Source organism: Callospermophilus lateralis, chromosome 2 (assembly GCF_048772815.1).
Source record: "Callospermophilus lateralis isolate mCalLat2 chromosome 2, mCalLat2.hap1, whole genome shotgun sequence".
In the NCBI taxonomy this organism is placed as follows: Eukaryota; Metazoa; Chordata; class Mammalia; order Rodentia; family Sciuridae; genus Callospermophilus; species Callospermophilus lateralis.
The window spans coordinates 203,551,297-203,571,243 of NC_135306.1; the positions used below are offsets into that span (position 1 = coordinate 203,551,297).

Below are 19,947 nucleotides of genomic sequence, written 5' to 3' on the forward strand. Positions count from 1 at the left end.
GAGATTTAGAAGTATGAATGGAGGGAGGAGTCAAGAATGTGGCATAGACTTCTCGCTTAAGTGATTGGGTAGCCCAAGATGTCACAGGGATAGCCCTCTCGGAGTGGGGGAATAACCAAAAGAACGCCCCTCTGCTCCGCCCATTGGTGGTAGGGCGTCATCGATTGGCTATTTCGAGGAACGCGCCAAAACTGCCAGGGACTGTAGGGAGGCGTATCCTCGCGTCACTTCCGAGATACTTCCGGGTCACCGTTTCCGGACCTTTTCAGTTCCGGAACTTCCTGCTGGCGCAGCCATTTTGACTTCCTGACCTTGGGCTCCTGCTGCAGTTTGTCTGTGGTCTCATCCGTGTGGTCATGTCTGTCCTGACGCCGCTGCTGCTGAGGGGCCTGACAGGCCCGGCCCGGCGGCTCCTCGTGCCGCGCGCCCAGGTCCATTCCAAGCCGCCGCGGGAGCAGCTCGGGACCATGGTGAGGAGAGGTCTGGGAAGGGCGCAGGAGGCGCCGCGGGCCCCGCTGTGGGTTCGGGGCCTGCCGGTTCCGGCGCGCGGGACCCCGGGCGGCCCTGAGAGTGTCCTGCACCTCGCAGCCCGCAGCGTAGCAAAAAGCTGCTGTGCTGGTTGGGCCTGTCTGAAGGGCGCAAACGCGGGGACACTGCCCGGGTGCTCGTCAGCATGGAGTCTTCCCCAAAGCCCTAGGATCTTGGGTCCGACCCTGTCAGTCCCATCCCTGTCGCTCACTCGTTGTGCAGCTTCGAGCAAACTTCCTTAGCCCTCTCAGCCTGTTTACTATGCATTCGTTCGGGAGGACTGTCAGCGGTATGGCTGTTATCGCCATTAAATATTAATTGCTGGGGAGGGAGGCAAGCAGGTCTTTGGGTTTCCAGAAACGGAGGATCGTTTAACTCTTGATGACAACTTCCACCTGTTTGGAGCTTTTGTACATCTGCTATAGTAGCAGAACTTGGACCTGGATTTAAGTCTTCAGAACCCAGGTTTGTGGACCTTGGGTTAGGAAAAACAGAGCACTGCACCTCAGAAAATAATGATAATCAAGGCATGCGTTTAGCCCTAAGCTACCGGAGAAGCTGAAGCAGGAGGGTTGATTAACTGGGCAATGTAGTGAAACCCTGCTCAAAAAAGGGAAAAAAAAACTTGACTGGGGGTGTAACTCAGTGGTAGAGGATGTGTTTTGCATGGTGAGGCCCTTGGGTTGATTTCTAGCACCCCAGAAGCAAAAACAGTGATAATCACTGGGACTGTCATTTGTTGAGTGCCTGCTGTGTGCTAGGCACCCTAAAACTCCTGTACTGGTTTCATTCATGCTTTCTAGTGACCCTGAAAAGAATAGATGATTGTCTCCATTTCTTGATTGAGGTACCAGAAACATAGGAGTCAGAAGTCACACTTTAAGTGGCAAGGAGGGGATTTGAATTCAAGACTGACTCCAAATTATTCTGATCTTAACTCCTATGGAGAAGATGGTAGTAGCTGTATCTGGTGTAGTAGCATATTACAATATGCCTGTAATCCCAGCTACTCTGGAGGCTGGGTCAGGAGGATCACCCATTTCAAGTTTGAGGCCAGCCTCTACAATTTAGCAAGATCCTGTCTAAAAAATAAAGAAGACTGGGTATGTACCTCAGTACAGGGTACTTGCCTACTTGCCTAGCATGTACACACCCCAGGGTTTGATCCCTAGCATTGGAGACAAAAAAAATAAGTCACTTATGCCTAATCTCAGAGACCCTGACAGGTCTTTGGGTTTCCAGAAATGTAGTATCCTACAGTCCTAGAGAGGTGGATTTTTTTTTTTTCCCCCTTGTTCACCATACTGGGGATTTAACGCATGGGCTCCCTACCACTGAGATACATCACCAGCCCCCCCACCCCTCTTTTTTTTTTTTTTTTTTTTAAGACATGGCCTCCAACTTGTGACCCTCCTGCTCAGCTTCCCTAGTAGCTGGAATCACAGATGTGCGTCACCATCCCATGTTAAGGGAGGGTTTTGGGCGGGGGGAGGCTACTGGGGATTGAACTCAGGGACACTCAACCCCTGAGCCACATCTCCAGCCCTATTTTGTATTTTATTTAGAGACAGGGTCTCACTGAGTTGCTTAGCACCTTGCTTTTGCCAGAGCCAGCATTGAACTCTCGATCCTCCTGCCTCAGCCTCCCAAGCCCCTGGAAGGGAGGAGTGTTAAGACAAGGAAGGTGCAGTTGTAGAATTAACCAAGTTTCCAGGTCTTGACAGACCAGCTTGAAAACAGGTTTAAATCCTCATGTTTGTCCTCCTCTGACTTATCATTGGGTGATAGATACTCCCTGGGTTCTAACACAGGCTGCTGCTCTTTCTAGTCCTTTGTCCCCATAGCTGTAATTGACTCCTTACATGAAGGCTTAGAGTAGCTTGGGTCTGTGATGTCCTCTTTCCTGAGGCATGGGTTCCCTCCCTTCCCGATTAACCCAGAGCCCTACTGTGCTAAGCACCTGCTCTACCATGTGGGAAGGTTGGATCTCCTACCTGCCTCTGAGTCTTGGCTCCCTGAGGAGGCTGGCCACTGTCAGCACTGCTGGGACTTCAGAGTGCCTGGGGGGATCTTTACCCTTGGGGTCCTTCTTTTCTTGTGCTCTGTGTAGGATATCACCATTGGGCTCACCTCCTGCTTCCTGTGTTTCCTCCTGCCGGCCGGCTGGGTCCTGTCACACCTGGAGAGCTACAAGAAGCGGGAGTGAAGGGGTCTGTTCTCTCCCTCGCCCTGTGACCTGACCACCCCTGCCAGCCCATCCTGACCATGTCTGCATTCCTGGCTGGCTTCTCCTGGATCATGTCGTTCAATTCCAGTCACCTCTTCTGTAATCATGATTTCTCAGTGTTTCCATGGTGACATCTGGGACCACTATATTGACCCTGCCTGGTGGGGTTCCCCTTGTAACAATAAAATCTATTTAAACCTTGCTTCAGAAACTCATAGTGCCTTCTGCTTGGGCTCTTGCCTCCACTCTTGAGCTGAAGATGGTGCTGGGTGGGCGCGGAGAGCAATGCCTGGCTGGCCACAGGTTCGGCACAGCTGACTGCCCCATGGTAATTTGTGTGTGCTTTGACCTAACTCCTTGTGTGCTTCTCTGCATTTATTTATGTATTTACTTATCTAACTATCTATTTGCTTATTAATTAGATAATTACTGGGTATTGGACCCAGGAGTGCTTCACCACTAAGCTACATCCCACCCTTATTTTTATTTTTAAGATAGTTTCTCTTTAAGTTGCCCAGCTGCCTCAGCTGTCCACAAAACAGGGGTTACAGGCAGGCACCACCACTGGAGCGATCCCTGCATTTAAGTGCATTTAAGTTTTGCCTTCTTGTGAAAACAAACTGTGTTATCATTGAGTGGTCCTTCTTTTTTTATTTTTAATGTATTTTTTTAGTTATAGGTGGACACAGTATCTTTATTTTATATTTATTTAGTGCTGAGGATCGAACCCAGTGCCTCACGCATGCCAGGTGAGCACTCTACCTCTGAGCCACAATCCCAGCCCAAGTGGTCCTTCTTGCTCATCCCCTCCACCTCCCTTTGCTGTGTTAAACCCAGTGGCTGTCTGTGTGTGTCTGTCCCTTGGGGCTGCTTTGCAGCTGGAAACTTTAGGGGACCAACCTTCCTTGTTCTCTTTCAGTAGTCTATTTTTTTGCGGGTGGTGGGTGTACTGGAGATTGAACTCAGGGACACTCGACCACTGAGCCACATCCCCGGCCCTATTTTGTACTTTATTTAGAGACGTTCTCACTGAGTTGCTTAGTCCTTGCTTTTGCTCTGGTTGGCTTTGAACTCATCATCCTCCTGCCTCAGCCTCCCAAGCTGCTGGGATTACAGGTGTGTGCCACCATGCCCCGCTTAGTGGTTCATTTCTTAGGTGCTTATTGCCCTTTCTTGGTGGAGGGTGAGGTGTTTGGCAGGTTTTGTTTTGTTGTTTTGTTTTTGCAGTGCTGGGGATGGAACCCAGGGCCTCACCCATGCAGGCATGCTTTCCACTGAGCTACATCCCCAGCCCTTGTGTTTTTTTTATGTCAACTCAGGGTCCTTTTCCTTTTAGCACTCTAAATGCTTATTGACAGGCCTTCCTTGTTGACTCTGCTGATTTCTGTTTCTCTATCCCTGACCTGCAGAATTTGCTGCTCCTCAGTGATTCTTTCCTGTGGTGTCTGGGGGTTCCTTAGCAGGGATGGTGCTTGTGAAATGCTGCATGCTGCACTGGATTTTTTTTTTAGTTGATAGACCTTTATTTTATTTATACATGGTATTGAGAATCAAAACCCAGTGCCTCACATATGCCAGGCAAGGGTGCTACTGCTGAGCCCAGCCCCAGCCCCGGAATTTTTTTTGGCAGGTGGGTACTGGGGTTAAACTCAGGGACACTCGACCACTGAACTACATCCCCAGCCCTATTTTGCATTCTATTTAAAAACAGGGTCTCACTGAGTTGCTTAGCACCTCTTGCTGAGGCTGGCTTTGAACCCACAATCCTCCTGCTTCAGCTTCTTGAGCCACTGGGATTCAGTTTGCTACCACACCCAGCTGCCTAGGAATCTTGACTGCCAGTGTCCGGAAGGAACAGGACCTCTGCCAGGCATGGAGGACCACATGGCTTTACCTCTCCTTTGCAGCTTCTCTGCAGGGGTAATTTAGTTGATTTCTGAACAAATGCAGGTTTAGTATTTATTCCCTGTGGAGGTGGGGGCTGCCAGGACTCCTGGGACTGGAAGTGAGAGCTGATGATCCCTTTGCTCTAGGCCCTGTGTGTCAGAAATTCTCATCTTCCCAGTGCCACTTCTGCAGGGCTCTTGTTTTCTGGTTTAATTCAACGAAGCTGCAGGTGAGCCTGCTTTACCACCCTTTTCTGTCCCTGTCCTTTCCATGTGGTGTCCAGGAGTGGCTGTGGGACACAGGGCATAGGTACTATAACAAGTTCAGCTCTGGCCTGTTTCTGTTTCCCTGAGGGTAGGAAGGTGCTCCCTGCCTCCTGGATATCTAGTTCCTTCCACACAAACAGGCCTGAGGCCGAAGGGCAGGACTTGGAGAGCCATGGAGTAGTCAGTTACCCAGGAATGCTGGGTCAGGGGCTAGGGGGGCCAGGTTGGGATATTGGCCAGGGGAGGGGGAACCCTCAGCTTGGATCTAAAGGGCTGCCTTGAGCCAGGCTGGAGTGCCACCTACAGGTCTCTTAATGTCACTGTCCCTGGGTAGAGTGGCCTTTTAGCTGTTTCCTTCCTCACACCATGTGTCACATTGGAAGTCTTTCCTATTCACAGTAGCTTCTGGTAGGGTGGTAGCTGAGTGCCCAATGGCAGCTCCCTGACTTCCTAGGGGAGGTGCCCAGCCCCCAGTGTAGGGGAGCTGAAGGGCCATTCTGACCAAGCCTCCACTTCTCTGAGGAGAGGACTGCATGCTACCTGGCTTTAGGTTGGCCCAGGGTTGCTTTCCTTCAGTGTGGCCAGATTATGCACTGGTCTCAGAGCCACAGGACAGCACACACCAAGGAAGGGGCAAAAGGAGAGCCATCCTGAGTTTCTATGGTAACGCCACTACACTGCTAACCATCTTAGGTGTCTCCTGCTTTTGTGTCCCTGGAACTCAAAAGGAGTAAGAACCAGATGCTGTGGTACATACCTGTAATCCCAGTGATTTGTGAGACTGAGTCAAGAGGATCCCACGTTTGAGGCCAGCCTCGGCAACTTGATAAGACCCTGCCTCAAACAATAAAGACCTGGGGGTACAGCTCAGTGGTAGGTCATCCCTGGGTTCAAACACTAGTACCCAAAAAGGAAAGAGGAGGAAGGTGGGTTATAGTTCCCTTGGTGGAACTATAACAGGAAGGATTCCATCCTAGGGGAACTCCTCTCACCCAAACTTCTGTGTCTTTTTTAAATTTTAGTTTTGTAGTTGTAGATGGACAGCATGCCTTTATTTATTTTAAAGTGATGCTGAGAATCGAACCCAGTGCTTCACATGTGCTAGGCCAGTGCTCTGCCCCGGAGCCCCAGGCCCCCAAAGTTCTGTGTCTTGAGTCGCTGCTTACTGTGGGAAGCCAGTGGCTGTAGACAGGCCCTTCAGGCCCTGGTCTGGAAGGCCCATGGTGAGCCTGTGTTCTCCCCTGGGCCAGCTCTACCAGCATATGTGGGCCTGGGGGTGAGTGATGATAGGTTTGAGGACAAGATGGAGGATTTAGAGGTCAGGTGACCTACTGTGCTTTAACCCTGTCCTCATTGGTCTTCTGTGGCCACCTGGCTGGAAATCTAGTCACTTTTCATTGATCTCTTATCCCCAACCAAAATAGGGGCCCCAGAGGAATACCTTATGGGGAAAACAAGGCTTCATACTGAGTGGCATTTTGTGTCCCTGTCTGGATGTTTGCCTGGTGTGCACACTGTGGGAGGGAGACTGGTCACCATATAGTTGTCATGTCTGCAATCAGGGGCTGGGAGATGGGAGACTCAGGTGTGAGGCCTGGCACAGCCATTTACAGATAGATGACCTTGGACCTGTCATCTAGTCTCTCTGACCTTTAGTTTTCAGGACTGCAAAGTGAAGATGTGGCAGACAGAATAATGTCCCAGCTCTACTTCCTGGAATTGGTGAATAGGTTATCTTACATGGCAAATGTGATTTTGCTGCCAGCCTTAGTGGCCCACTCTTGTGATCCCAGGGACTCGGGAAGCTGAGGCAGGAGGATTGCAAGTTTGAGACTGGCTTTAGTAATTAAGTGAAGGCCTAAGCAACTTGGTGAGACCCTGTCTCAAAATAAAAAATAAAAGGGGCTAGGGATGTAGTTCAGTAGTAAAGTGCCTTCAGGTTCACTCCCCAGTACCAAAAAAGAAAAAAGAAAAAAAAGTGATTTTGGAGATGTGACTAAGGTTAAGGACCTTGATGGAGATTAACCCTGGATCACCTGAGTGGGCTCAAGGTGATCACCAGTCCTGACCTGCAAAAGATCCTGCCTGACCTTACTGGTTGGAGAATGAAGGAAGTGGCCTCTAAGAACTGAGTACAGCCCTCAGTTTACAGCCAGCAAGACTATGGGGACCTCAGTCCTACAGCTCCGAGGAACTGAATTCTGCCAACCTGCGGGTGTAAGTAGTAGATTCTTCTTTAGAGGTTCTAGACAGAACAGCTTCCCTGCCTCTTGATTTGAGTTTGGTGAAATTTAGACTTCTGATTACCAGAACTGTAAGATAATAAACTTGTGTCATTGTAAGCCACTGAGTTTGTGGTGATTTCTTACGGCAGCGATGAGGAAAGTGATAAATCTGCCCTCTAAAGGATCTGGGCTGATTACCTTCAGGGATAGAAAATGGACTGAATGCTATGCATTCACAGGAAGACCCAAGAGGGAATGTGGGGGTTTGAGTTGGGATTGCGAAGCTCTCCCTGTCACCTCTGCCCCTTGGCTTCCTTTCTGCCTCAGGTGACCTGCATTCCACTCAGCTGCCGCACCTCAAACACGAACCCTGCTCAGCCCCATCATCTTGGCCACTGCAGTGGTGACAGTCTCCCTAGACCATGATTTTAGGACCAGCTGTCTGTGGGCCACTGTAGGTCCACCAGTGGCCATTCACGGTCCTCTGGGGACCTGACTTCCAAGTCCCCTGGGTAAAGACTGCCCGTCCTTTGTCTTTGGTCAAGGTTCTTGGTTGTCTGTGGCTTCCTGTGAGGACTGTGGCTATCAAGGATGCACGTGGCATCCCTACCTTGGTCTACTCAGCATGGCCCCTGTCCTGTAAGGTGGAAGGGGGTTGGGTGTCTCTGAGTGAGCTGTTCTGTACACATTCTCTGTGGCTGATGTTTCATAGTTCTTGGGTCCCAATCTGGGGCCTCCTCTCCCTGCATCTAACAGAATCCTGCGGACATGGATGTGGGGCTCATGGACTAATTCCAACCAGCAGCCTGAACAGCCGTGGCCTTGTGCTGCCTATTTGATTATAGGCCTTTGGCAGTCAGGGCCCATGGCACATGACCATTTGTGGTGGCATATTGGGAAGCAGAGACAAATGTCTGGGTCTTTTGCCAGGGACTCCTGGTATATCTGCAGGTGGGTTTAAGATGCTTCAGGATAAAGGGTCAAAATCCCAAAGTGGTGAAATTAACGGGACAGAGGGAATAGGAATAAGGGATCAGTTATTAACCACTAAATCAATGGCAATGAAAAACCAGGTGTTGGAGCTGAGGATAAAGATGTGTCCATCTAAAAAACTAAAAAACAAGTATTAGAAAGAAAGAAAGAAAAAGCCAGGTGCTGCCAGGTGTGGTGGCTCACAACTGTAATCCCAGCAGCTCAGGAGGCTGAGGCAGGAAGATCATGAGTTCAAAGCCAGTCTCAGCAAGTTAGCAAGGCACTAAGCAACTCAGTGAGATCATGTCTCTAAATTAAATACAAAAAAAGGGCTGGAGATGTGGCTCAGTGGTTGAGTGCCCCTGAGTTCAATCCCTGGTAGCAAAAAAAAAAAAAAAAAAAAGGCCAGGTGCTGTGGCTGGGCCTGTGAGCCCAGCTAGTTGGGAGGCTGAGGCAGGAAGATTGAAAGTTTGAGGCCAGTCTGGGTAACACAGTGAGACCCTGCCAAGAAAGGAATAAAACAAAACAGAACAAATAACAGCTGGATAAAAATTGACCTGGAGGGGCTGAGGTTATGGCTCAGTGGTAGAGCGCTTGCCCAGCATGTGTGAGGCACTGGATTTGATTCTCAGCACTACATATAAATTAATAAATAAACAAAGGTCTATCAACAATTTTTTTAAAAAAAAAATTGACTTCCTGGAGCTAGATTAAGAGTCAAAGCTTCACTTTGGCCATGTCCTTTCCATTCTATCTGACAAAATGGGGAGGGTTGAATATTAGAAGGAAGAGAGCACCCACAATTTACAGCCACTGTGCACCCTGAGGGTGCAGGTCTTTTCTTGAAAGCCCATGGCATTTATTTGGTATTGGCAGCCGGGACTTAACCAGCACTGAACCATACAGGGAGAGAAGATGTTCCCTGTCCTGATTGTTAGGCCTCCCCTCACCCTACCATGGGCTGCCTAGTCCAGGAAAGGGAGGCTGGTTTCAAGATTTTTACAAAGCTCGCCTGCTGTGGTGGTGTATACCTATAATTCCAGCTACTTTGGAGGATTCCAAGGTCAAGGCCAGCTTAGGGAGGCTCTGTGTCAGAATAAAAATTTAAAAAGGCCTGGGTATGTAGCTCAGTGATAGAGCACTTGCCTAGCATATGCAAGACCCTTGGTTCAATCTCCAGTAACACACACATACCCACAAATTGAATAGAAATCAGGTTTTTGTCATAGGCTGTCTTTGCCCATCACTCATTCTGTCCTACTCGAAGATCTCATTAGCAGTTATGGATTTCATTGTTAAGTAGGGGGAAGGAATGAACAGTTTGATAGTTACAGGGTCCAAATATGGTGGACCTTTTGTTTTCTCAAGTTTGGAAGCAACTCAAAGACCCAATGACTCAATAAATGGTCATTTGTAATGGTGCTGGGGTACAGATTTGGTGTTTGTAGTTATTGCTGTGAAAAAGCCAATGTTGGACTGTGTGGGAAACCCAGGCAGCAGCTGCACCTGCTCCAGTGCTGGCAGTAACTAATGATAACATTCGGGCCTATTCCATGCCTGTCCTTTCATGAACCAAGGGATCTGATGTGGCTCAGGCATAGCTTTCTTGAGAGCTAAAGGACCACTGCCATAAAAAGGGCCCTCCACAGTGAAGATAGGAACCAGAGCCCCAGACCAACCTCTTTTTTTAAAAAAATATTTTTTTGGTTTTCAATGGACCTTTATTTATTTATTTTTGTTTATATGCAGTGTTGAGACTCAAACCCAGTGCCTCACGCATGCTAGGCAAGCGCTTTACCACTGAGCCACAACTCCAGCCCCCACAGACTAATCTCTTAACAGCATCATTGGAATCCATGACTTTGCCATTTAAATTCTAATTTAATAGTAATTTTTAAAAATTTTTAAATAGTTCACAGGCAATTTTAAGAAAATGTGCAAAAGGATCCTGTGTACTGTTCTCCCCCACTGGTAGGTAACATTAGAAAACTATGATAAAGCACACCCCAGGACATTGACCTTGAAACAAAGTATGGAGTATTTCCATCTCCACAGGTTCCTTTCCCTTTTGCAGACACTTGCATTTCTCCATACCCCCTTGCAACCATTGTTTTCCTTTTCTATTAGGTCCTTGGTTTGTTTTATTTATAATTATTTTGCATTGCTAGGAAAGTGCTCCACCATTAAGCCACATCCCCAGTCTAACTTCTTACTTTCACTTATTTTTTGCGATACTGGGAATTGAACCCAGGGGGCCCTCTACCACCGAACTGTATTCCCAGCCCTTTTTTAATTTTGAGACAGGACCTGGTTAAGTTGCTGAGGCTGGCCTCAAACTTGTGATCCTCCTGCTTCAGCATCCCAAATAACTGGAATTACAGGCATGCGCCCCGACGCTGGAATAACTTCTTGCTTTTAAAATGACCCTGCTTTCTCCCAACCAGGATACGGAGATCAAAGTTGGGTTCCAGGCTTTTGCCTTGACACCAAAGGAGATGTTCTCTCCGTCGGAAGCAGGTCACCATGGCCGACTAAAGTACAGGCTCGGTGGGGAGGGGCAAGGTGCCACGAGGCCGGGGCTGAGGGGCGTCACGATGTTGGTACCATTTCCTGTCTCCTCGTGGGATGCTCCGCACTGCAGCTACAATCGCAGAAGCCCACAGCAGGAATGTTGCTTTCGGTGATTTTAATTTCATTGTCCTACTTAACTCAATCCGAGTTTCGAACTCCAGAAACAGAAAACAGAGTTGGCTCCAGAAAGCTCTTATCACTCCTGGGACCTTTAGGAAGCTAGGAATTTGGAATCAAGCAAGTGTGCAGGGTGGAGGCGCGGGCCGGGCTGACCCGACTCCCACAGGGACCTCGGCCCGCACGCCTGAAGCCGCCAGAGCCCTGGACGCCATCGGTTGACAACCGCAGCGAGGAGCTCGTTGCTAGGGGCGTTGCCGAGGAGGGGCCACGAGGAGGGGCCCACTTCCGGGGGGAGGACAACTGGTAACCCGGAAGCGGTCGGCAGTGCGGCGCTGTTTAAAGATGGCGGCGGAGGAACCTCAGCAGCAGAAGCAGGAGCCGCTGGGCAGCGACTCCGAAGGTACACACCGAGGGAGGGATGTCCATCACGGGCTAGCCGGGGGCGAGGCCCTGCCGACTGTTCCCAAGGAGGTCGAGGAAGCAAGGCGGCCGGGGGCGAAGCGCGCGGACGGCCCCTTCCTCCGCCTCTGCTCCCTCCCCTCCCCCTCACAATGGAAGGAGCCTACGCCGCGACCCCCGGCCGGGCGGGGCCGACCGAGGCCCGCGGCTCTTTTCCCTCCCGCACGCCTGGGGCGGGGCCTGCGCCGTCCCGCCCTCCGCCCAGCCCCTCGGCTCCCGGCACCGACTCCCGGGCCCGAGCCTCTGGGCCCCGAGCCTCTATGCCCGGGTCTTCGCAGTCGGCTCGAGGCCTAGGTCGGGACCGAGCCTTCCCTCCTCTCTAGAGCAGCCCGCGTCTGGAGGCGCGTAGTGACGCGGGGCTGCAGACCATGAAGGACCAGGCTGGCCGTGCAGGCTGGCGCGGGGCTGCGGGTGTCTGCCCCTGGGGCTTCGGGCAGCTTTTTTCCTAGAGCCCCCTCTTCTGGCCTTTCGGACTTCTTCTGCCTGCGTAGGCATTGTTTTCTTAGACCCTGGAGGATTTAGGACTTTCCAAAAACAGCCACACCCTCTCCTTTTCTACCCAGAAGTTGGGCCCTTGTGGCCTTGTAGGTCACAAGGGTGTGTGAGGGACAGCTCTGCTCTGGGGCATGGGCCTGGCCCAGCTAAGAACCTGGGATGAGCTGGTCCAAAAGGATTGACCTTAAATGTCATTCAGCGCATACTCAAATCCCACTCCACCTGCACACTTGAGGAACTGAGAACTGGCAAACCCAGGCCCCCAGAAGTGCTTTGTTCAGGATCACCTATAGTCATATGTATAGATCACATAAGGCAGAGTCAAAACTAGAATTTGGGTCTCCTGGCCCCTTCCCAATGGATACTTAGAGTGGTGTCCCCATAGTGGACCTGTTCAACCCTTGGATGACTCCACAGCACTCTTAGGTACCACCTGCTATGGTGAATACCATAATATTATATTTGGAGGAAGGTGGTAGTGTTAGCCCTATTTCACAGGTGAGTAAAGGGCTCAGTAGTGAACTGGTAGAGGAGAAATGTTGCGAACAGCTTAGACTAGAATCATAAATATGGATTTGACCACAGCTTTTTACTATTGGGCAGATTATTCACCATTGTACTATTCACCATTGTACAGTTGTTTTGTTATTTGTAAAATGGGCACCCTTAAGGATACCTAGGCTAGCAGGAAGAGGAAGAGTATGATAGGTAAAGAGCAGGCTCACAGAAAGCTCCCATCTAGCTCAGGACTCTACCTCCTCATCTTACTTTCCCCAAGAGGCCTCTCCACGCCAGAGCACTCCCCGTCTGCTGGGAAGTGATATTAGAAAGCAGGGAGGAAGTTGGTGTCATCAGGAAGAGTGAATCTTGTGGGGAATGATTACTTTTCTCCCTTATTTTTTAATTCTAATTCTTTGGCAGTGCTGGGGATTGGATCCAGGACCTCACACATGCTTGGCAAATGCAAGCTCTATGCTCCCATCTTTTTTTTTTTTTTTTTTTTTTGAGTTAGGGTCTCATTATTTTGGCCAGGCTGGTCTCAAATTCCTGGGCTCAAGTGATCCTCCTGCTTCAGCCTCCCCAGTAGCTGGAACCAAAGGTGTGTTCTATCATGCCTGGCTATCCTCTCAATTTAAAGATGAGGAAATGAAAGCCCAGAAGGGGAAGGACATTGCCAAGATTACATAGTGGGGTGGAGCAGGGCGTAAGACACTTGCTTCCAGATTTTAAACCTGCTTCTCTGCTCCTGGGCTGTGCTTGTTCCTGGCCCAGCAACCTGCAGCAGAGATGCCAGGATCTATAGTAATCCTTTCTCCCCCCCCCCCCCCTTTTCTAGGCGTTAACTGTCTGGCCTATGATGAAGCCATCATGGCGCAACAGGACCGAATTCAGCAAGAGGTAAGGGGCTAACGAGGGTGGGAGGAAGTGGCTGGTGACCCCATCATGTGGATGAATAGACTAGGCCTGAGGTCTGTTATCTAGCTGTACTTCAGAATCCCATTCCTTTCTAGGCTGTGCTGGATGCTTTTATGGGGGTTACTGTACCACTGGGTTATCAGCCTAGCTCCCCTTTTGTAGGTGTTCTGGTTGTTAGGCGTGGGTCACTGCATCTCCATGCCACAGCATGATGGGTTCCTGCCTTCTGCAGATTGCTGTGCAGAACCCTCTGGTGTCGGAGCGGCTGGAGCTCTCCGTCCTGTACAAGGAGTATGCTGAGGATGACAACATCTACCAACAGAAGATCAAGGTGGGAGCCTGGCTGGAGGGGGCAGGAGGGTGCCTGCTTCAGTCATGCTCCTTGCTCAGCCTGGTCTCTGAGAGGATAGGGTATTGAGGAACACCTGTTAGTGCTAGTGTGTGCATGCTCTGGACTCAAAAAGATATCTCTTCAAATCCACACTGCCACTTGGCAGCTATCTCCTTGGCAGGTCCTCCGTATCTTTGTACATGACTGTCTTCATTTGTAAAATAGGGACAGTGAGGGCTGGCAAAGTGCTTGCCTTGCACGCACAAAGCTGTGGGTTCCATCCCCAGTTCCAAAAAAGAAAAGGAAAAAAAAAAATTGTGTGATAGTGAAAGCATCTACTTTAGGGTGGTTTTGAGGTAGAGGGAGGTGTTGCTCTGTGGGGCCAAGTGCAGGCTGGGCAGGAGCCAGCCATCTTCATGCCCACTGAGGGGCTGACCAGGCTGGTGCTGAACAGGGCAGGAGGGCTGCATAGGGATGTGCCCCACTGCCCACCTCCTGGACATTTGTGGAGAGTGGGCAGTGGTAGAGAAGCAGGGCCACAGGCTTCTACACAGGGCCCTGCAGCATCACTCAAAATAGGCAAGCTGCTTTACCACCCACCTTGGTTGAAGTGTGAGAGTGGGTGTGTAAACAGCATTTAGTAGGCTCAGCACAGAGTTAGTAAATGTTACTCTTCTCACGCTCCCCAAAGATCAGAGATGCTTAGACCCTTCCACCTGGAGAAGGTGCCTGCCAGAGGCCAGGCAGGTATGATTGAAGCTGGTGAACATTGAAGGCACCACGGTTCACAAGCTGCCAGACTGTGACAGGGAGTATTCAGACTGTCACTCCACTGTTGCCAGAGAAGCTAGAAATAATGAAATCTCCTGACTTCTAACAGTTGGCAGCTAATTCAGACTTTAAATGTGTGGGGCTGGGGTATTGCTCAGTGCTGGAGTATTTGCCTAGGATTTGTATATGTGTGAGGCCTTAGGTTATGTCCCTAGCATCAAAAAAAGTAGGTCAAATAACCTACCTGAGGGCCAGATCCATCTGTGTGTGGTCTGAGATCTGCTTATACATTTTGCTCAGGGTGTCTGTAGCTTCCCCAAGAGGCCTGTGGGGAGATGCAGGCATTGCCTTAGGAGGCCAGTACACCTGGGTTCTTCTTGTGTCCTCTGCACTCCATCTGTGTGGCCTTGGACAATGCACTGAACTTGGAGCTTCCATTATTTGCTTATCTCTGGCTGGAAGGAGACGATTCTGATCAGATGCTGGTCAAGTCACTGCTACTGCTCAGTGAGGCTGGGAAGCAGTAGGCTCCTCCTGTCCTATGTCGTGGGTGAGTGGAGTGCTGTCCCCATTTCCTGGCCTACCTGCCATACTAGGCCACTATGGTAAGGACAGGATGGTCCTTGGATTCTTCCCACTGAGACATTCAGCAAATGTTTTGAATGTCCAGAGCCAGCTATCCACAGGAATGCACCTTAACGTCCCATTCTGATACCCCATTCTGTGTGCTATGGCCAAGACCACCTTTTCTCCCTGGGCAGAGAGACAGGGTGGTAACAGAAGTGCCCATGTGGACCTGGGTGCAGACTTGGTTCCTCTGCAGAATGGGCCTTTGGGAGGAGTCTAGGATGATGATCATGAGCACTCAGCAGAGGGCTTGGCACTGTGTGTGCGTGCAGGCAGGGGGTGCTTCAAGGAGGCTTTTGCAGTAAAACCTGCAGCAGGCCAGAGTGACTTAGACCCAGGTGGTCCGGATAAGCAGTGAGAATGGTTGGCTAGAGATGCAGTGAGGGAAGAACCTGAAGGGTCTGCTGTAGGTGGAGATAGGTAAGGGAGAAGTGAGCAGAGCCACAAGGTTGGAGTGATTGAGTTGGGGGGGCCTAGGCGAGGAGCAGGTTGGTGTGAGGTTGAGACAGACTTGTTGGTTGATGCCAATTCAGAGAGGTGTTGGGGAGCTGGGCACAGTGGCTTATGCCTGTAATCCCAATGACTTGGGAGGCTAAGGCAGGAGAATTGCAAATTGGAGGCCAGCCTTGGCAACTTAGTGAGACCCTGTTCCAAAAATAAATAAATAAATGACTGAATGAATGAATGAGACAAAAAGGGCTGGGGACTGGGGTTGTGGCTCAGTGGTAGAGTGCATACCTAGCATGCATGAGGCACTGGGTTCAATCCTCAACATCATATAAAAATAAAGATATTGTGGCAACCTAAAATAGGACTGGGTTGTAGCTTAGTGGTAAAGCACCCTGGTTCAATCCCCAGTACCAAAAAAAAAAAAAAAAAAAAGTGAAGCCAGGGGCAGAAGTGGAGCTGGTGGGAAAGATTGACATTTGGGACTGCTTGGATTATCAACACTGATGTCACCCAGCGAATGTAAAGAGTTGAAAGGTGGAAGCCATCCCAGGGCATTACCAGGCATTCCTATGGCCCTTTTCTGGCAGGTGCCACGTGTGTCTTGAGGAAGGACACTACAGGTTTGTTGGAAGCCCCGCCCTTCAGAGTGCAAAGGGATGAGGGGCGGCCTGCAGGGAGGAGAGGGTGCAGAGTCCCCCAGCCAGGTAGGGGAAGTGCCCATGTGGAGGGCATGGTGTGGGGGTAGTGCTGGGAGGGGCCAGTCTGGGGAGGGCCAGATTTGATCCTCCAAACTAGGAGGGCTTTTGTGACATTGGCTGGAGCAAAGTCCTCTCACAGAAAGGTGAGCTGACTGAGCAGGGACAACACTATGGGTATTTTTGCTACACAGGAGCCAAGACAAGAGTGATGGCTGGAGAGCGCTCTGAAGTCAAAAGAGATTTTGCTCTTTTCTTTCTTTCTTTTTTGTTTTTTGAAACAGCGATTGAACCCAGAGGTGCTCAACCATTGAGCCACATCCCCTGCCTGGTTTTTTATTTTTAATTTTGAGTCAGGGTCTTGCTAAATTGCTTAGAGCCTGGCTGTATTGCTGAGGCTGGCCATGAACTTGTGATCCTCTTGTTTGGGATTACAGACATACATTTTAGTTTTGTTTTTGGTACCAGGGATAGAACCTGGGGGCGGTTTAACCCCTGAGTCACACCTCCAGCCCATTTTATTTTTTATTTAGAGATAGGGTCTTGCTAAGTTGCTTAGAGCCTCACTAAGTTGCTGAGGCTGGCTTTGAACTTGTGATCCTCCTGCCTTAGCCTCTTGAGCTGTTGGGACCATAGGAGTATGCCCCTGTTCTCAGCTTGAGATTTTGCTTTTTTAAAGCAAGACATAACTAGATGTTTTCTGCTGATGGGTCTAAACTTATTGGGAGAGATGATTTGATGCAGGAGGAGAGAGGACTTCCTGAAACAATGTTCTTGAGCACTAGAGAGGGAACAGGCTTGTGTGGAGTGGAGGGGCAGTTCAGGTAGCAGTTAGGACTGAGGGACAGATGGGAGAGAACAGGAGAGAAGGCAGTGGGTACACTGTGGTGGCTGAGGAGGTTCTCAGTTTAAAAGTGACTGAGGTGGGGGGAGAGAGTACTCAAGCAGGGGAGCAAGGCCTGTTGGTTAGGAAGCACTGGTAGCCACTGTGGTGGGGAAGTATAAGAGAAGTCTCTCTCCCTTTGGGGAGGAAAGTGAAAAAGTTGAATGGAAGCCAGTTGCTGAGGCTTGGGAGGCTGAGACAGGAGAATCGGGAGTTAAAAGCCAGCCTCAGCAATTTAGTGAGGCCCTAAGCAACTCAGCAAGACCCTGTCTCTAAATAAAATTCAAAAAAGGGCTGGGGATGTGGCTCAGTGGTTGAGTGCCCCTGGATTCAATTCCCATTGCCAAAAAAAAAGGCTGACTGGAGATGGTACCTGTGAATAGGCAGATAGAAGCTAGAAATAGACAAGGAAGGTTGTTTAAACCCCAGAGGACTGTGGAAAGGCTTCGGTGGGAAAACTGTTCTCAATTGGGCTGAGCTGGACTGTGCCGCGGGCCTTGGACACCTGGCTGGGGCGTGGTACTTGCCACTGCATCCCTGCCCTGATCTGCTTACCCTGAAGGTCTCTTGGATGAAAGACTGGAAAAGTTGCATTATCAAAGACAGATTCACTCTCCTGCATGTTAATGTTTTAATTTTATCATCTGTGTGTGCCTGCATGTTGCTGGGGATGGAACCCAGGGCCTTGCATCTGCCAGGCAAGAGCTCTACCTCTGAGCTACACACAGTCCCTCACCTTTTTTTTTTTTTTTTTTTTTTTCCTTTCCTGGTGCTGGGGATCAAACCCAGGGTATCACAAATGCTAGGTAAGCACTGACCTTGTGCATTTTTATAAATAAACAATGCTGTAGCCCAGCTGTATGGCCTGACCAGTGGCTGGCAGCAGTTTTGGCCACCCAGGCAGCTAGTTTGTACATAAGAGCACAACTTCCTGAGTCACTGGGCAGTGATTCCCTTCATCCATTCTGCAGCCTGGAGTGGCTTCTTGGAGCTTAGTTGCCACCTGCTGTGTTGTGACCTTTGTTGGGGCCATTTCTTGGGCTAGCCCTAGTCTGGGCAAATGTTGAGGGGTCAGGTGGGGGGGGCTGCCTCTCTGCAGGACCTGCACAAAAAGTACTCATACATCCGGAAGACCAGGCCTGATGGCAACTGCTTCTATCGAGCTTTTGGATTCTCCCACTTGGAGGCACTGCTGGATGACAGCAAGGAATTGCAGCGGTGAGGAGGGTGGCGCGTGGGCACCTTCTTCCCTCCTGAGGGATAGGAGGAAGGTTCCACCTTAGACCAGGTGGTTGGCTGGACTCCTGCTGGGGGGTTCCCTTTGAGCTGGGTGAGGGTGGCCTGTCTGAGGCTGGACAGTACTGGCTGGGCCCCTGCTTTGCTGGCTGAGGAGCTCTTCCGCTCCTGCCCACAGGTTCAAGGCTGTGTCTGCCAAGAGCAAAGAGGACTTGGTGTCACAGGGCTTCACTGAGTTCACAATTGAGGATTTCCACAATACGGTGAGCTCTGCACCTGTCTCAAGCTGAGCCAAGGTGGAGGGTGGTTGGCCTGGTTGGGTGGGGTTGACCCCCTCCTCTTCCCTCACCTTGCCCTTTGTCCCTCCATGGGGGCAGTTCATGGACCTGATCGAGCAGGTGGAGAAGCAGACCTCAGTAGCTGACCTCCTGGCCTCCTTCAACGACCAGAGCACCTCGGACTACCTTGTGGTCTACTTGCGGCTGCTCACCTCAGGCTACCTGCAGCGGGAGAGCAAGTTCTTTGAGCACTTCATCGAGGGTGGGCGGACTGTCAAGGAGTTCTGTCAGCAGGTGCCAAGCCCCCTCCCACTGGGGACCATCCCTTGTCTGTTGCCCCAGGGTGGCAGGTGCCAAGGGGGTGGGAGTACACTAGGGTCCATGGGTCCTGGGGAAGGGTGCTGGGAAGAGCCTGACCAGTACCTGTGCTGCAGGAGGTGGAGCCCATGTGCAAGGAGAGTGACCACATCCATATCATCGCGTTGGCGCAGGCCCTTAGCGTGTCCATCCAGGTGGAGTACATGGACCGTGGTGAGGGTGGCACCACCAACCCGCACGTCTTCCCTGAGGGCTCTGAGCCCAAGGTCTACCTTCTCTACCGGCCTGGACACTACGATATCCTCTACAAATAGGGCTGGCTGGCCTGCCGCTGCCCTGCCTGCCTCCCCCTCTGCCAGGCGCTAGACATGTACAGAGGTTTTTTTTGTGGTTGTAAATGGTCATATTTCACTCCCTCCCTTTTCCTGTCACACAACCTTCCACGTTTTATTAAAGGGGATGCTGGTGGTAAGCTGCGTGTGTGCGTGTCCCTGCTGCTGCCTGCCCACTGGCTGCTGTGTCTGGCTGCCCCGCTTCCCTCAGGTGGGTCCCCCAGTTTTCTACCTGTCCAACCCCAAGCTTTCTCACCAGGAGCAGTTTTGAGGGGGCTAGGCCTCCTGGGGGACCCTCCTGGTTGCTTGGAATTGTGCTAAGGCCTCCCCCTTCCCCCTTCCGCTTCCACACTTCCAGTTGTGGATGTTTCTCTGGGAGTTGCCTAGGTCTCTGGTTTCCACCTTGCTGTCCTGGCCAGGGCCCCAGACCCCAGCCTTGTGCCCTCCACCAGGGATCTGCATGACTGGAGAGTCCTGGGCAGAGAGGGCTCACAGGATGGGACTGGCCCAGGCCAGGTGGCAGAGGGGGCACCAGCCTGCTGCAGGAGGAGTGGCCTTCAGTCCTCAGGTCTAGGCAGGGCTTGCCAGTTCCCCACTCTTCCCCGCCTCTAGGCCCCCTGCCTGCGCCTGCTTTGCACTCTCTTTGCACCCTCTTTGCTTGGGCCAGTGTCTGCATTGCCTGCCTTTTGCCTTTGCTTTTCTTCTTCACCCACCCCAGCACATGTGGGGTCTCAGCCCCAGGCTGTGAGCTCCTTGGGGGCAGGCCCTCAATAAATGTGAAGTGCTGCTGCCGCCTTCGCTGTCCAGCCCGTGCCTCCACCACCCGCCTGGCTCACCAAGAGCTCTTGCCAGTCCCTATA

The 19,947-nt window shown here is 51.0% G+C and overlaps 2 protein-coding genes across 2 annotated transcripts; both read left to right on the forward strand.

The window, feature by feature from the left end:
- Nucleotides 1–267: 267 nt before the first annotated feature.
- Nucleotides 268–2,957, forward strand: Cox8a (cytochrome c oxidase subunit 8A). The gene is made up of 2 exons (XM_076847439.2): nt 268–470; nt 2,639–2,957. Exons 1-2 carry the CDS (start codon nt 357–359, stop codon nt 2,732–2,734), a joined length of 210 nt encoding a protein of 69 aa, XP_076703554.2. The 5' UTR covers nt 268–356; the 3' UTR covers nt 2,735–2,957.
- Nucleotides 2,958–11,065: 8,108 nt separating this feature from the next.
- On the forward strand, nt 11,066–19,928 carry Otub1 (OTU deubiquitinase, ubiquitin aldehyde binding 1). Its single transcript, XM_076847438.2, has 7 exons — nt 11,066–11,196; nt 13,087–13,148; nt 13,399–13,497; nt 18,023–18,141; nt 18,338–18,422; nt 18,537–18,731; nt 18,872–19,928. The coding sequence occupies exons 1-7, from the start codon at nt 11,139–11,141 to the stop codon at nt 19,067–19,069; spliced, it is 816 nt and encodes a 271-aa protein (XP_076703553.1). The 5' UTR covers nt 11,066–11,138; the 3' UTR covers nt 19,070–19,928.
- The last annotated feature ends 19 nt before the right edge of the window (nt 19,929–19,947 follow it).

Bases quoted from the DNA above. Each gene is read 5' to 3' on its own strand.
- Cox8a (XM_076847439.2), top strand. From the start codon at position 357: ATGTCTGTCCTGACGCCGCTGCTGCTGAGGGGCCTGACAGGCCCGGCC. The intron at 471-2,638 runs GTGAGGAGAGGT...TGCTCTGTGTAG, and splicing joins GGGAGCAGCTCGGGACCATG to GATATCACCATTGGGCTCAC.
- Otub1 (XM_076847438.2), top strand. From the start codon at position 11,139: ATGGCGGCGGAGGAACCTCAGCAGCAGAAGCAGGAGCCGCTGGGCAGC. The intron at 13,149-13,398 runs GTAAGGGGCTAA...TGCCTTCTGCAG, and splicing joins AGGACCGAATTCAGCAAGAG to ATTGCTGTGCAGAACCCTCT. The intron at 18,732-18,871 runs GTGCCAAGCCCC...CCTGTGCTGCAG, and splicing joins TCAAGGAGTTCTGTCAGCAG to GAGGTGGAGCCCATGTGCAA.